General features: G+C 41.3%; 1 protein-coding gene and 1 long non-coding RNA gene across 2 annotated transcripts; both read right to left on the bottom strand.

Moving 5' to 3' along the window:
• Positions 1-522: 522 nt before the first annotated feature.
• Positions 523-3,461, bottom strand: cldn15la (claudin 15-like a). The gene is made up of 5 exons (XM_061084944.1): positions 3,245-3,461; positions 1,388-1,552; positions 1,225-1,306; positions 733-846; positions 523-604 (listed from the first exon to the last, which is right to left on the bottom strand). The coding sequence occupies exons 1-5, from the start codon at positions 3,459-3,461 to the stop codon at positions 523-525; spliced, it is 660 nt and encodes a 219-aa protein (XP_060940927.1).
• Positions 3,462-8,390: 4,929 nt separating this feature from the next.
• Positions 8,391-9,575, bottom strand: LOC133018551 (uncharacterized). Its single transcript, XR_009682815.1, has 3 exons — positions 9,416-9,575; positions 9,166-9,219; positions 8,391-8,426 (listed from the first exon to the last, which is right to left on the bottom strand). It is a non-coding gene; the product is annotated as an uncharacterized LOC133018551 (long non-coding RNA).
• Positions 9,576-14,973: the final 5,398 nt, after the last annotated feature.

The following is a 14,973-nucleotide window of genomic DNA, read 5'->3' on the forward strand; positions in this document are numbered from 1 at the left end:
TACAAAAACACAGACTTCATTTATTATGTAATACAAACTTTATTCAGAAAATGATATTAATTTCAAACAGCATTAAACAAACTTTAGAACCACTCAGCAACAATTATCTCTTCCCAACATTTAGATTTTTTATTTCACCTCAAAACTCTTTAAAAAAACTTTCTAAGTTCCTAAGACATCAGTCAACATGCTGCCGGTCGGACGCACATCGTGAAGAAGTGTGTGTTTGTGTTGTTCTCCTCAAAGAACCTGAACTTTCACCAGAAATCTCTGTTATAACAGTTTAAATGAATCAGGACGGTTCAGTTTGGTTGAACCTTCAGAATAAGAGCACAGGACAGGACAGTATCTCTCTATGGTTGTGAGGACATTGTGTCCGGTCCTCCAGATCTGTCCAGCGCCATCTTGGTTTTTTAAGTAGAAGTTATTATATTTGGAGGAGCGGTGTGTGTGTGTGTGTGTGTGTGTGTGTGTGTGTGTGTGTGTGTGTGTGTGTGTGTGTGTGTGTGTGTATGTGTGTAACTAGACGTAAGCTCTGCCTGTATCTGGATCTGACTTGGCTGATGGGTTGTAAACCTTCTGTGGTTGTTTTCCATAGAAACCTCTGAAAAACAAGAGAAACAAGAGAAAGATGAGATCATCATCATCATCATCATCATCATCATCATCATCATCATCATCATCATCATCATCATCATCATCATCATCATCATACAGAATGTGTGTGTTTACCTTTTCTTGTCTCCAGCTGATGCTCGGCTACAGGCAGTGCAGAGGAAAGCTCCGCCCAGAATGAACAGAGAGGCTCCTCCCCATCCCAGGAACAGGCCAGTACCCAGCTCGAACCTGTGAACACGTGAAGCAACCGTGAACACGTGAATAAGCCGCGAACACGTGAAGCAGCCGCGAACACGTGAAGCAGCCGCAAACACGTGAATTAGCTGCGAACACGTGAAGCAGCCGCGAACACGTGAATTAGCCGCGAACACGTGAAGCAGCCGCGAACACGTGAATTAGCCGCGAACACGTGAAGCAGCCGCGCACACGTGAATTAGCCGCGAACACGTGAAGCAGCCGCGAACACGTGAAGCAGCTGCGAACACGTGAAGCGATCTCGTGAAGCAGCCGGGAACACGTGAAGCAGCCGCGAACACGTGAAGCAGCCGGGAACACGTGAAGCAGCCGCGCACACGTGAAGCAACCGTGCATGCCCTGTGAACTCACCTCACGCCGGCGTAGAACGGGTCGTTGAAGTCCTGAACGACTCTGTAGGCGTACCAGGAACAAGCGATCATACAGCACAGACCTGCAAACACAGGAATCAAACATGGACAAGGAACCAAAGAGGACGTGTTGCGTGTTTCCGTCTGTGCTTCGCTCGACTTACCAGCGAGCAGGGCGAGGATTCCTCCGCAGAAGGCGATCTTGGCCTTGGACTGGTCGGTGGCTGAGCCGATCTTGATGCACTTGACTCCGAGCAGAGCCACGACCATGGAGCAGAGGCCCATCAGAAGAGCGATGATCATCAGGGCGCGACACGCCTGCACGTGAACTGCAGAGAGACAAACACACGTTACCACATCTCCATGAACACCGTCAACACACCAAATCATTAACAGCCTGTGACGTATGACACATGTGTCCATATCTCAAGAGTGATGTTGACTTTTGAGATTAAACCAGACTCCATGCAGCTCCACCTCTTAATTTACAGAATATTAACTATATTAAGATTTTAAAAACACTATGACAACACGTGGGCGGAAGTTTAGATTATTTGGGGTTTGACACAGTCTTGTGCACGATGGTGTAAAAGGAAGTGAGCCACTCTGCATGGAAGACTTCTTAAAGGTCCAGTGTGAAAGATTCTATCGGCTATAAAATAATCCTACTAATGTTTTCACTTGTGTGTTTCATCTAAATTGTATGAATTGTTGTTTTCTTTAACCTCGAATCGGCCATATATATTTAAATACTTTATATTTAAATACTTTATATTTAAATACGTTATATTTAAATACTTTACATTTAAATACTTTATATTTAAATATTTTATATTTAAATACTTTATATTTAAATACTTTATATTTAAATGCCTTACATGTAAATACTTTATATTTAAATACTTTATATTTAAATACTTTATATTTAAATACTTTATATTTAAATAATTATATTTAAATACTTTACATTTAAATAATTATATTTAAATACTTTATATTTAAATACTTTATATTTAAATACTCTATATTTAAATACTTTATATTTAAATTCTTTATATTTAAATACTGTATATTTACGTCAGGAGCGGGTCCTCTCTACGGAGGCAGCCATATTTTTTACAGTAGCCCAGACTAGACAAACTAGATGTCACTAAATACTACACACTGAACCTTTAAAGCCAAGTATATGTTTTACCTGAATGAATAGAAATGAAAACGTGAAGTGAAACAAATAAAACTGACTTCCTCTTTGCCTCCATTTTACTGCTAGTCGAGGAGGAGGCTCAAAATGGCTGCCAGAAGATAAGCAAGGAAGGGAAAAGTAACTCACTAATGAATTTACTCCACATGGATTAAGTATTAAATTAAAATATTAAGTATCGTGTGAAGACGAGGAGAAGCTCGTGTTTCTGTCCAACCGCCGACCGACCTGCAGTTCATGTTCAGGCGGGAAACTTCTGTCTGTAAATCAACCTTTAGACTCAGAAACGCTGACACATGCACCGTGGCCTCGTTTCTGATCAGGTTTCATGAGACATTGAAAACTTTGCCACATGAAAAAAATATTCAGATGTTTGAAGCCAAAGACGCTGTGAGGAGAAAAACGTTTACGCCCTGAACTCTGCTACTTTCCTGCTTTTTGTTAAGACACTTTCTGACGTCACGTAGAAGAGGACGGACTTTTTCAAGAGACGTGTAAAGTCTGGTTAACGAGATGTGATCGAGAACTATCATTTACAAAGGATTACATGTTTTATCTATATCTTCCAATCTAATTGTTTTCAGAGTTTTATGTCTATGACTGTTTCCACCTCATATTTATCATCGCTTGACGATGTCTTTACATTCTTGAAAACTCAAAAAAACCCAAATCCTCGAATAATTTTGCTTAAACTCGTTTTTTTAAGCAACTGCTAAATATTTCTCCGGTCAGTGTGAAGATATCTAACATTTAAAAGCCGATATTGCGCAACAAATGGCAGAAACATTTTTCAGAACTCAGAAGGTAAACGCTCTCTTACTGGGGAGGCCGAGCAGCGACTCGAAGTCCCGACACTCGGCGATGCCGGCGCTGTTCTCGGCACAGGAGTGCCACAGGTTTTCAAACTGCCTCTGGGAGATGATGACGGAGCCGGAGACGGAGGAGATCTTCCAGTAGTCGTTGGCCAGCGAGGATCCGGTGACCAGCCAGCTGATGATGCACATGATGAAACCGGTGGCTTCCACAGCAGTCGACATGATGGCAACTGATCCAGAAAACTCTTGAGATGAAACAGCAGAGACCCTCCGAGGAACTGGGACCCGGACAGAAGCCTTGACAGCGTGTAGCGGCAGGAGGTCACCGGGCTGGTGTCAGGTCTCAGTCTGGATCGTCGGACGCTCCGGTTTCCGTGCTGCTTGTTAATGTGACGTCTGTGGCTCGTACAGGAGGACTTTACACTCTGAGAGGGGCCATAAACCGCTGGGAGCCGCTCCCTGTGGCTCCCCCCCCCCCCCCACACACACACACACACACGCCACCCACCTGTATCGATCCCGGTGATGACACTGAGTCTTCAGACACACCTCAGTTCACCTGAAACTACCCAGTCCCGCTTGTCCTTCATGTAGAGAGCTACAGGAAACAAAGCTGCAGACAAAGTCCAACAATACCAAAAACATCCTGGACAAACTTCCTTTGTGCTCAGGGGCTTGTCCTTCCATTATTGTTCCTCCTCTTCCTCTTCTTCATCATCCTTGGGTTTCTGCTGTCTGAAGTATTCCCTTAGCTCTTAGCAGATCCTCTTCCTGGATCTCGGTGGTCTCATCCTGGTTGGTGGCTGTGACTCTCCATCCCCTCTGCTGGGCGGTTATTACACCAGCTGGCCTGTGTTGATGGCTCGGACCTTATTCTCTCCATCCACCCCCCCCACCTTCAGTTCTGATCATCCTGCTCCTCTTTGATAACAGTCAACACTTGTGATCCGACTGAGGGCCAGATGACGCAGAGACAGTAACTTGTGTGATGGTCTTTGAGTTGTTTTCCACCGTTGCAGTGAGTTGTGTTAGTGTCCTGGGGCCTAGTGGGTGGGGGGGGGATATATGAGCGGATGTGGACAGGCACAGAACACCCAGTCTGTGGAGGTAGCAGGTCGTACTCTAACCAGAAGGTCGGCGGTTCGACCTCCTCAGTCTTCCTCATTCTGCTTGGGCAAGAAACTGAGCTGTGTACGATTTATAGGTGTGAGAAGCTCGACACGAATAGGATCAGTTTACCAAACACTGTAAGAATTGTGTGCTTGTTCAAGTGAGTTTGCACGGAGCTGAAATAGAGCAGTTTTTACCATGAGACGTTAGAACCTGACACTTCACCTCAACACAACATCCACAACTCTCCCGTCGATGTTCATCCTTCACATCCGTGGTGCAGCTGAGAAAAGGAGAAGTCGTCTGTGATGTGTTTTAGGAAGTTAAAGAACAATAAACATTACAATGTCCATATAGAGTTCAGATCCTCCCCCACTGTCTAAACTTTCCTCGCCCTAAACATCAGAACATGATCAGTGGCGTAGATCTGACCCTGTGTCGTGACCTTCTCACGTCTGCGTGACCTTCTGAACATGGACGGGGAACGAACCAGAGGAATAAACAGGAACGTGAACAGTCACATGAATGTGTTGGCGACAGGCAGATGTGTTGTGTGTCTGCTGGTTTCAGGGAGTTGTGTTTTATGGTTTTATGGCTGGTGACAGTTAATGTTTGATCATCATCAGAGTCCAAAGTCTCTTCTCCTCTGAATGAGGCTGAAAGTTAAGATCAGACTGAAACTCACTCGCTGTCATCACAAGTTTATACAACACACCCACTCGTTCTTATCACGTCTTTGTTCTATTGTTATTGTATAAAATTGATATGAATCTATTACTTTGTTTTGATCTTAGTATTTATTTGTCTTATTATATCAACGTTCTGTCTTTTATTACAAAACTACTTTACTTCCCTGAGTGTGTGTGTGTGGGTGGGTGTGCTTGTGTGTGTGGGTGGGTGTGTGTTTTTGTGTGTGTGTCTGTGTGTGTGTGTGTGTGTGCTTGTGTGTGTGGGTGGGTGTGTGTTTTTGTGTGGGTGTCTGTGTGTGTGCTTGTGTGTGTGGGTGGGTGTGTGTTTTTGTGTGTGGGTGTGTGTGTGTGTGACATGTGTGTGTGTCTGTTTGTATGTGTGTGTGTGTGTGTATGTGTCTGTGTGTGTGTGTGTGTGTGTTTGAGAGCGTATGTGTGTGTGTGTGTGTGTGTGTGTGTATGTGTCTATGTGTGTCTGTGTGTGTGTGTGTGTGTGTGTGAGAGCGTATGTGTGTGTGTGTGTGGGTGTCTGTGTGTGTGTGTGTGTGTGTGTGTCTGTGTGTGTGTGTGTGTGTGTGAGCGTGTGTGTGTGTCTGTTTGTATGTGTGTGTGTGTGTATGTGTCTGTGTGTGTGTGTGTGTGTGTTTGAGAGCGTATGTGTGTGTGTGTGTGTGTGTATGTTTGTATGTGTGTGTGTGTATGTGTGTCTGTGTATGTGTCTATGTGTGTCTATGTGTGTCTGTGTGTGTGTTTGAGAGCGTATGTGTGTGTGTGTGTGTGTGTGTGTCTGTGTGTGTGTATGTTTGTATGTGTGTGTGTGTGTGAGAGCGTGTGTGTGTGTGTGTGTGTGTGTCTGTGTGTGTGTATGTTTGTATGTGTGTGTGTGTGTGTGTGTTTGTGTATATGTGTGAGAGCGTATGTGTGTGTCTCTGTGTGTCTGTGTGTGTTACCAGGATGTTTAATGCGTCAGGAGAAACTCCAATTTTGTTTGGATCCAGATTTATTTATTATTTTCTTAAACCTTGAGAGATTTTATCATTTTCGCTGGTTCCTCAGAGAATCATTCAGGATCCTGACGTTCAGAGGAATGATATTCATGAGTGTGTGTGTTCATATGTGCTTGTGATATTTATGATTGTGTGTGATTTGGTTCAGATCCAGATTAAAATCCTTGAATGTGATTCTGTGAGGTTTTCATGCCCTTTGGTTTCCACCTGGATTCAAGCAGCAGTTATGGAATATCAAATCAGATAAATTCCACATATCAACATGACAAAGCTGCTGTTTGTTACGTTATGGAAGAAATGGTTTGCTGTCTCAGCCTGAGCAGAACACACACACACACACACACACACACACACACACACACACACACACACACACACACACACACACACACACACACACACACACACACACACACACACACACACACACACACACACACACACACACACACACACACACACACACACACACACACACACACACACACACACACACACACACACACACACACACACACACACACACACACACACACACACGTCTTTATGATATTGTGGGGTTACAAGACAAGACCATGCATTGTGGGATCCACCCTTTCTGTTAGGTGTACAGAGCTGAGAAAAATCAAGCAGTATCCTGGAGTGGTCCTTAAAAAGAATGTGGCTTCAAATGATCAATCAGACAAAGTAGAGTTCACAACCGGACCAGGTACCACCTCCTGGGGACTTGTCAGGTATTTAGTTATGTGTGAGGTCAATATATACACACTGTCTGGTTTTTCTTACTTCCTGAGTACCACTCAACACACACTCAGGTTTAACCTACTTTGGGTAACCACTTGACACCTTCGACTGTAAAGGTGAGTTCTATGGAACCATTATGCAGCATGACATTCATCAGCTGGAGCTTAGCATTTGTGTCAGAATTAAGTTTCTGTCAAGTAGTGGTACAACATTACTTTAAGGCTACTCTAGTGATTTTATTCATGATTAGAATTTGCTACCATATGAAACCTAGTATTCAAAGGCACTGTTTAACTACGGTTAGCAATATTATAGGACAAAAGTCTCAACAACTACATGAATAAAAATAACATTAACTGTTGTCAATTTAAATGCAAGGCAAAGACCTATCCAAAAATTGCATGCCATCAAAAAATATTCTATTCAAGTATAATAGTAATGTTTCACATTATCTATCATTAGCAGAACAATCCTGTATCTTTTATTTCCTTGTTTAAATTTAATGGAAGTTGCTACAAATGAGATGCTTCGACCATTTCAACAACAACACTTTACTGTAAATTGTCAGATATCAAAAAAGTATCAAACAAAAATGCCAGTCACTGGTACCATCTCTTCAAATAAGAGGATTATCTTTCTTATTATATTGTGAATACAACACATTTATGGAGGACCATACATGACTTAAGTAAAAATAAATAAATATATAAATAAGTACATTTAAGACATTTTAGTAATTTCTGTATTTATTCCCGTATTTATCTATTTATTTCTGTACTTATTTCCTTATGCATTTATTTGTTTATTTATATATTTATTTATTTATACTTAAGTCATGTATGGTCCTCCATACACATTAGCATTAGGGACCAAAAAAAACCACGCTAATTAATGAAGTCATGTTAGACTTAACGTTATTGACAGGTTCATCAATAAAAAAAACAATTGTTAGTTGAACACTCCTTCTATAGCTTAACAGAACTGCCAACACTTTTTGCAAATATGAAAACAATAAGATTTAAATGATTAAAGATTATAGAAAATGAAATACGAGACTATAGGCAAGAAATTATGACATCAGATTAGATAAAGGGAGATTATGATTTAACATGTGACATGTAAAACAGGTGTCAACAGACATCAAATAACAATTAAACTTTGTTTTTGAGAGTTGTGATTCGATTCTTGACATAGAATTTTATGCCCAACCAATTTCGGTCCTTCAGTGCAGTTTTTTCCATTTGAAGGCACTTATCACAGTCACTTTTCCCTGGAACACAGCATGAAGTGATGAAGTACATCAAGTGTTTTTCCACAGCACGGATCTCCTCTGTCTCCCACTTTTTTCTCTTTAAAGGTTGGCGACCTGTAAAACAATTAACACAAATAAATATTCACAATTGAAGGGTTGAGCTCTGTACACACAGTGCAGCAACATAAACACACTGACACTCAAACATTAAATTCAACAGTAACAAACTTCGATCTTAAAACTTTACCTCTTCCCCTTTTTGGTGACTGGCAGTGAGAGGCTTGTTGAGGTGTCAGAGGGCCCTGCTCTGGTGCTGCATTGCTATGACCCACATCTGGCATTGCAGGGACTTTCTCTTCCCTCTGACTGGATGTGACCCGACTCTCTGAAAATCAGAAGAAAACTAATTACAAAAAGAAAAGTAATTCTAAAGTATTAGTCATTCTTCAGTAAATTTGAATTCAGGATTTGTATCAGTGCAGATCCAGTCATGTATTAATGTATTTTTACTTAGCCTAATTTATCTTTTAGAGAAAGAGACGGGAGAAAGAGAAAAAAGAAAGCTGAGGTGAGAGTTGCCAACACCATCATTGTAAATTAGTTATACTAATAAAGTGCAGTGCTGTATATCTGCAGGTGTGTTTGTATTATTCTATGATCAATTTGCCATCATGTCTAAGCTTATAAGAGATGATTTCAGTAATAAGTTATAGCCATAGACTGCACGTCTTTTAAATCAGACTTCTACAAAGAAAATATTAGTATATGGTGCGATCACTGTCTCTCATACCAGCTAGATCATCACTGAAAATGTCCTGGACTGAGCGTTTCTGTAGTTCCAACAGAGTGAGACATCTTCCCTCGAGCTGAGACCGTGTGACGTCAATGGTAGGAGTCACATTCTCCCAGTTAATCTTTCATTCATATCGTCAGTAATATAGGTTTATCAACTTAACATTTTTGACCCAGGACCTCCAGCATTTGAATCAAATAGCTCGTGAAAAAATGTGTCAGATGCACATTTAGATATGCACATGCATATATTTAGATGCATACAATAATTGGATAGCACATCCTTGAATACAAAGGCATGGTTAAATTCAAGGCCATATGAAACTACTTACCTTGTGAATCTGACTCACACGCCACCTCAGTGTCACTGTCCATCTGCACATTCTCTGTGAGTTAGTGGGGGTTGGAGGGGGGGGTGGGAGGGGAGAGAATAACTGTTAGTGCAATTTATTGATTCTGACGTGCTCCAATTTTACCCTAAAAAAGCATGCGAGATATTGGAGATAAATATTGTTTGATCACTTTATATAAATACATTTTATTTTATGCAGAGAAATGTGAAGAAAGATGAATAATTAATACCCTCAGGATCAATGTTGATTTCATCCAGGGTCTTGCCCTTGAATTCTGCCAGGCGTCCTTGGTCCAGAGCCATGAGAACTTTGCTAATTTTAGCAAGTTGGAGGGTGCCCTCAGGAAGTCTGTAGAACTGCCGATGCACTCTAATGTCATGGCCGAGAAAATCAGCTAACTGATCCAGTTCTGTATTACTGAGGTTGAGAACTTATGACAGAGTTCCTGTTTGTTTGCGCAGATTTGTAGAGGTGAGGCTTTCTGGACTTTTTGCACCACAGACTTTGGCGAAGTGTCGAAGGCAATCAGACCCACGGTAGCAGGTAAAAGCGGAGGGTCTTGCAAACAAGTAAATGTTCTCCTGAGGAACCCCACATTCCTGCCGTTTGCTGACCAGCAGATCCAAAGCTTGTTGCATTGCTGGGGTCAAAAGCACAGGTACCTTTCTTCCCCTTTTTCCTCTTATCTCTATCTTCCGGAAATGTTGACAGAGTTTCTTTTCTAGGTCTGAGAGGGCTTCATTTACATCTTCATGTGGGTCAGATGAATCCTCACTCAAATAAGCAGAGAGAGGCATTTTTGACACCTCCCCTGCTCTTCGTCGATTGAACAAAATCACTTGTGTCATCGTGATCTTTGCCAGCTGTGACCATGTCTGGGGGGATGTCTCTGTGGACAGCTTACTGTGAATATCTTGTTGCTGCACATCTAAATAAGAATGGAGAGTCTGGACGTCTTTTGTGAATGGAAGCAACAGAGGGGCATTCCACTTAGATTCCTGAAGTGTTTTCAGTGATGCAGATGATATCATTTCATTCCATCTACTTTCATACACTCTGCGGAATGTACGAGCCTCTTTTGCTGCATTGTAGTTGGTCTGTACATGTGCACGGCTTTCAACAAGCATTGAAATCTTTGTCAAGCTATGTCCAATTTTGAGGGCAAGACTTGGGCTCTTAAATGAATTGGTTTCACTGCCATGGCCAGCTAAAAGTTTTACTGCTTGAACAACATGCAAAAAATTTGCAGGTTTGATGTGGTCTTGAATTGTCGTCAAGGGAGTGGTTTTCCTTGAGCATACCAGAAGCCTTCCCAGCTCTCTCAGTTTCTGCCGAATGTATTCATGTTTGCAAACATCAAAGCCAAGACGATTATACAGATGCTCACCATACTCCATAATACAGACATCAGACTTGACTGCAGAATATACTTCATCTTGAATCATGTTGCTTAACAGCTTCCAAAATTCGACTTTCACACCAGGTGGTGGAGGTATGGAAAATGCACAGAGTGCCTGGACACGGGTTTTGCCAGGTTTTTTGGAAACAGCAGGCTTGAACTTGCAGATCATCATGTGCCGCCAAAGGAGTTTCTTTGCAAAAAAGCCCTGACAATACGTGCAATGCAGGAACTTCAGTGCTTCGGAATCCTGTTTTGGCTGCTTGCGAGGAACAAGATCTCCAACACCTGCATTTAATACCTCAACATTGTGCGCGAAGTTGCCTCTATTTCTCAAATGCTCCAGATGCATTCTCCGTTCTTTAGAGCCTTTTGGGAAGGACACAGCCAGTGCCACCTCTGGCATATTGATATGCGCACGCTCCAAATGCCTTGCCATTTTCCCAACCCCCATCTTACAGTACAAACAATAATATTTCTTGTTGTACATCCTGGAACCATTGTCTTTTTTACAAACAGCATGTATGGAAAGTGAACCCTCAGCCAAACCATCATGTTGGGAAGAAGAACTGTCAGGAATGTTTTGCTCCAGATCCGCAGTCGACGTTTCGAAAAGGTCTCCCGTGTCTCGACCCCTGGTTACAGCTTGCTTTTTAGGTCTTTCACCTGTGCCGCTTCCTGTTCTTGAGGGTGACCGTCCTCTTTTACGCAGCTTTGTAGAGCAATTGTTCAGTTCGGTCAGTGAGGGCATGATATTCCTCTGGTCACCTGGAACGAAAGCTTCAGTTGTGTCTGTTCCATCAGATGAATCCTGACTGGTGTCAGGAATGTATTCTTCTTCACTGCCATCTGTGGTGAAGTCCAAAGGCTCGTCTGAATCGAACTGAATCTGGTTGTTCATCTTTAAAGAAGAAAATGTACATTAAATTAAAGTCAGCACACTAATTAAACATTTACTATAAACACTTCACACAAAATGCAAAGTATCAGTAAAGAAATGTTAAGCAGATGCATTCATCTTTTGTATATATTGTGTGTGTTCCTTACCTGTACGCTTTTGGTCTTCCCAAGCCGTGGTATTGAATCTCGGTTCCGTTTGGAGAGGCTAAATTCAGAGTCAGAATCTGAATTCTTGGATGGACTATGTGATATATCAGAATCTGTGTAAACCACAAGAGATGACTTCATTCCAACTTTTTGCATTGGAATATGCAGTACTGGTTCATCTGGGCCCTATAGAAAATAAAGGACATATTTAAGAAATAATATAGTTACGATACAAAGATTCAAATTGGCTCTGATTTCTGTCTTAACTATATTGCCAGCTATAGCACTGCTGGACGCATTACAGTTGAGAAAAAGTTAAGGTGGAGTCTGGAAGGTGGAATTGACCTGTGACCAACAACTGGTATGACTGGTAGAATGCAAACTCAGCTCAAGTCCAAAGACACATGTCTTACATGGTGTTTTTTAAGTTTAAGGACAGAAAAGATCAAATATATGTAATTTAATGTTAACTTTATGAATCACCTGCCGTGGTAAAAACAAGAGACCTGACTGGTGTGTTTGAGACTGGTCTTCTAAAAGGACCCTGACTTGACCCCATAAAACCACTAAAACCAACATGTGCTTGGTAAATACATTTGAATAAATAAAAAACAAAATGTAAATTTAAGTTCAATCACTTCTACAATGAGCAAAGAGTAACGACATTAAATACAATTAATTCAGACACAAAATCAGTACCTGGTTCTTGAAGAATGATGGTCTCTGAGGATCTTTCTCAGGAGTCATGGCGATATCAGCTTCAAAAGTGTCAGTGACAGCAACAGTTGAATGTCCAGCCACCTGAAGAATGAGTTTAACATCATTATTGAGTAGCTGGTGTGCGGGAGCAATATTTGGCTGTGGCGGCTGTGGCTGAGGGGTAGAGTGGTCGTCCTCCAACCTGAAGGTCGGGGGTTCGACCCCCAGTCTGAACCATCTGCATGCCGAACTGTCCTTGGGCAAGACACTGAACCCTAAATAGCCCCCCATAGAATAACAAAGTGCTGCAAGTAGATGCACTGTATGAATGTGTGTGTGAATGGATGAATGTGAAACTGTACTGTAAAGCGCTTTGAGTGGTCTTCATCAGACTAGAAAAGCGCTATATAAATACAAATCCATTTACCATTTACCATTTATTTCAATTAAATTACAAAAGCAATAGGCAGAATCAAAATACCTGTATCTGACTCAAAATCATTCTAACTTTACAAAGATTCAATTGGCTCTGAATTCTGTGATAAATATATTATATGGTGCTTTTTAAGTTTAAGGACAGAAAAGATCAAATATGTGTAATTTAATGCGTACTTTATGAATCACCTGCCGTGGTCCCCACAAAAACAAGAGACATGACTGGTGTGTTTGAGACTGGTCTTCTAAAAGGACCCTGACTGGTCCCCATTAAACCACCAAAACCAGCATGTGCTTGATAAATACATTTGGAAAATTGAAAATGACCTGTGACCAACAGCTGGCGTGGTCCCCACAAAAACAAGTGACCTGACTGGAGTGTTTGAGACTGGTCTTCTAAAAGGACGAAATTGACCTGTGACCAACAACTGGTATGACTGGTAGAATGCAAACACAGCTCAAGTCCAAAGACATGTGTCTTACATGGTGTTCTTTAAGTTTAAGGACAGAAAAAATAAAATATGTGTCATTTAATGTGTACTTTATGAATCAGCTGGCGTGGTCCCCACAAAAACAAGTGACCTGACTGGAGTGTTTGAGACTGGTCTTCTGAAAGGACGAAATTGACCTGTGACCAACAACTGGTATGACTGGTAGAATGCAAACTCAGCTCAAGTCCAAACACATGTGTCTTACATGGTGTTCTTTAAGTTTAAGGACAGAAAAAATCAAATATGTGTCATTTAATGTGTACTTTATGAATCAGCTGCCGTGGTCCCCACAAAACAAGTGACCTGACTGGAGTGTTTGAGACTGGTCTTCTAAAAGGACGAAATTGACCAGTGACCAACAACTGGTATGACTGGTAGAATGCAAACTCAGCTCAAGTCCAAAGACATGTGTCTTACATGGTGTTCTTTAAGTTTAAGGACAGAAAAAATAAAATATGTGTCATTTAATGTGTACTTTATGAATCAGCTGCCGTGGTCCCCACAAAAACAAGTGACCTGACTGGAGTGTTTGAGACTGGTCTTCTAAAAGGACCCTGACTGGTCCCCATAAAACCACCAAAACCAGCATGTGCTTGGTAAATACATTTGAAATAAGATCAAACTAAATGTACATTCAAGTTCATCACTTCTACAATGACTAAAGAGTAAAGACATTATATACAATTTATTCAGACACAAATCAGTACCTGGTTCTTGAAGAATGCTGGTGTCTGAGGATCCTTCTCAGGAGTCATGGCGATCTCAGCCTCAAAAGAGTCAGTGACAGTGACAGTTGAATGTCCAGCAACCTGAAGAATGAGTTTAACATCATTATCGAGTAGTGGTCCCCACAAAAACAAGAGACCTGACTGGTGTGTTTGAGACTGGTCTTCTAAAAGGACCCTGACTGGTCCCCATTAAACCACCAAAACCAGCATGTGCTTGGTGAATACATTTGAAATAAGAAAAAGCGTAATGTATATTCAAGTTCAATCACTTCTACAATGACCAAAGAGTAAAGTGTCAAAACTAAAGTAGGAATACATTAAATAGAATTAAGTCAAACACAAATCAGTACCTGGCTCTTGAAGAATGGTGGTCTCTCAGGATCCTTCTCAGGAGTCATGGCGATCTCAGCCTCAAAAGTGTCAGTGACAGCGACAGTTGAATGTCCAGCAACCTGAAGAATGAGTTTAACATCAATATTGAGTAGTTGGTGAGCAGGAGCAATATTTCAATTAAATTACAATAGCAATAGGCAGAATCAAAATACCTGTATCTGACTCAAAATCATTCTAACTTTACAAAGATTCAATTGGCTCTGAATTCTGTGATAAATATATTATATGGTGCTTTTTAAGTTTAAGGACAGAAAAGATCAAATATGTGTAATTTAATGCGTACTTTATGAATCACCTGCCGTGGTCCCCACTAAAACAAGAGACCTGACTGGTGTGTTTGAGACTGGTCTTCTAAAAGGACCCTGACTGGTCCCCATTAAACCACCAAAACCAGCATGTGCTTGATAAATACATTTGGAAAGTTGAAATTGACCTGTGACCAACAACTGGTATGACTAGTAGAATGCAAACTCAGCTCAAGTCCAAAGACATGTGTCTTACATGGTGTTCTTTAAGTTTAAGGACAGAAAAAATCAAATATGTGTCATTTAATGTGTACTTTATGAATCAGCTGCCGTGGTCCCCACAAAACAAG

Source organism: Limanda limanda, chromosome 13 (assembly GCF_963576545.1).
Source record: "Limanda limanda chromosome 13, fLimLim1.1, whole genome shotgun sequence".
Classification (NCBI taxonomy): Eukaryota; Metazoa; Chordata; class Actinopteri; order Pleuronectiformes; family Pleuronectidae; genus Limanda; species Limanda limanda.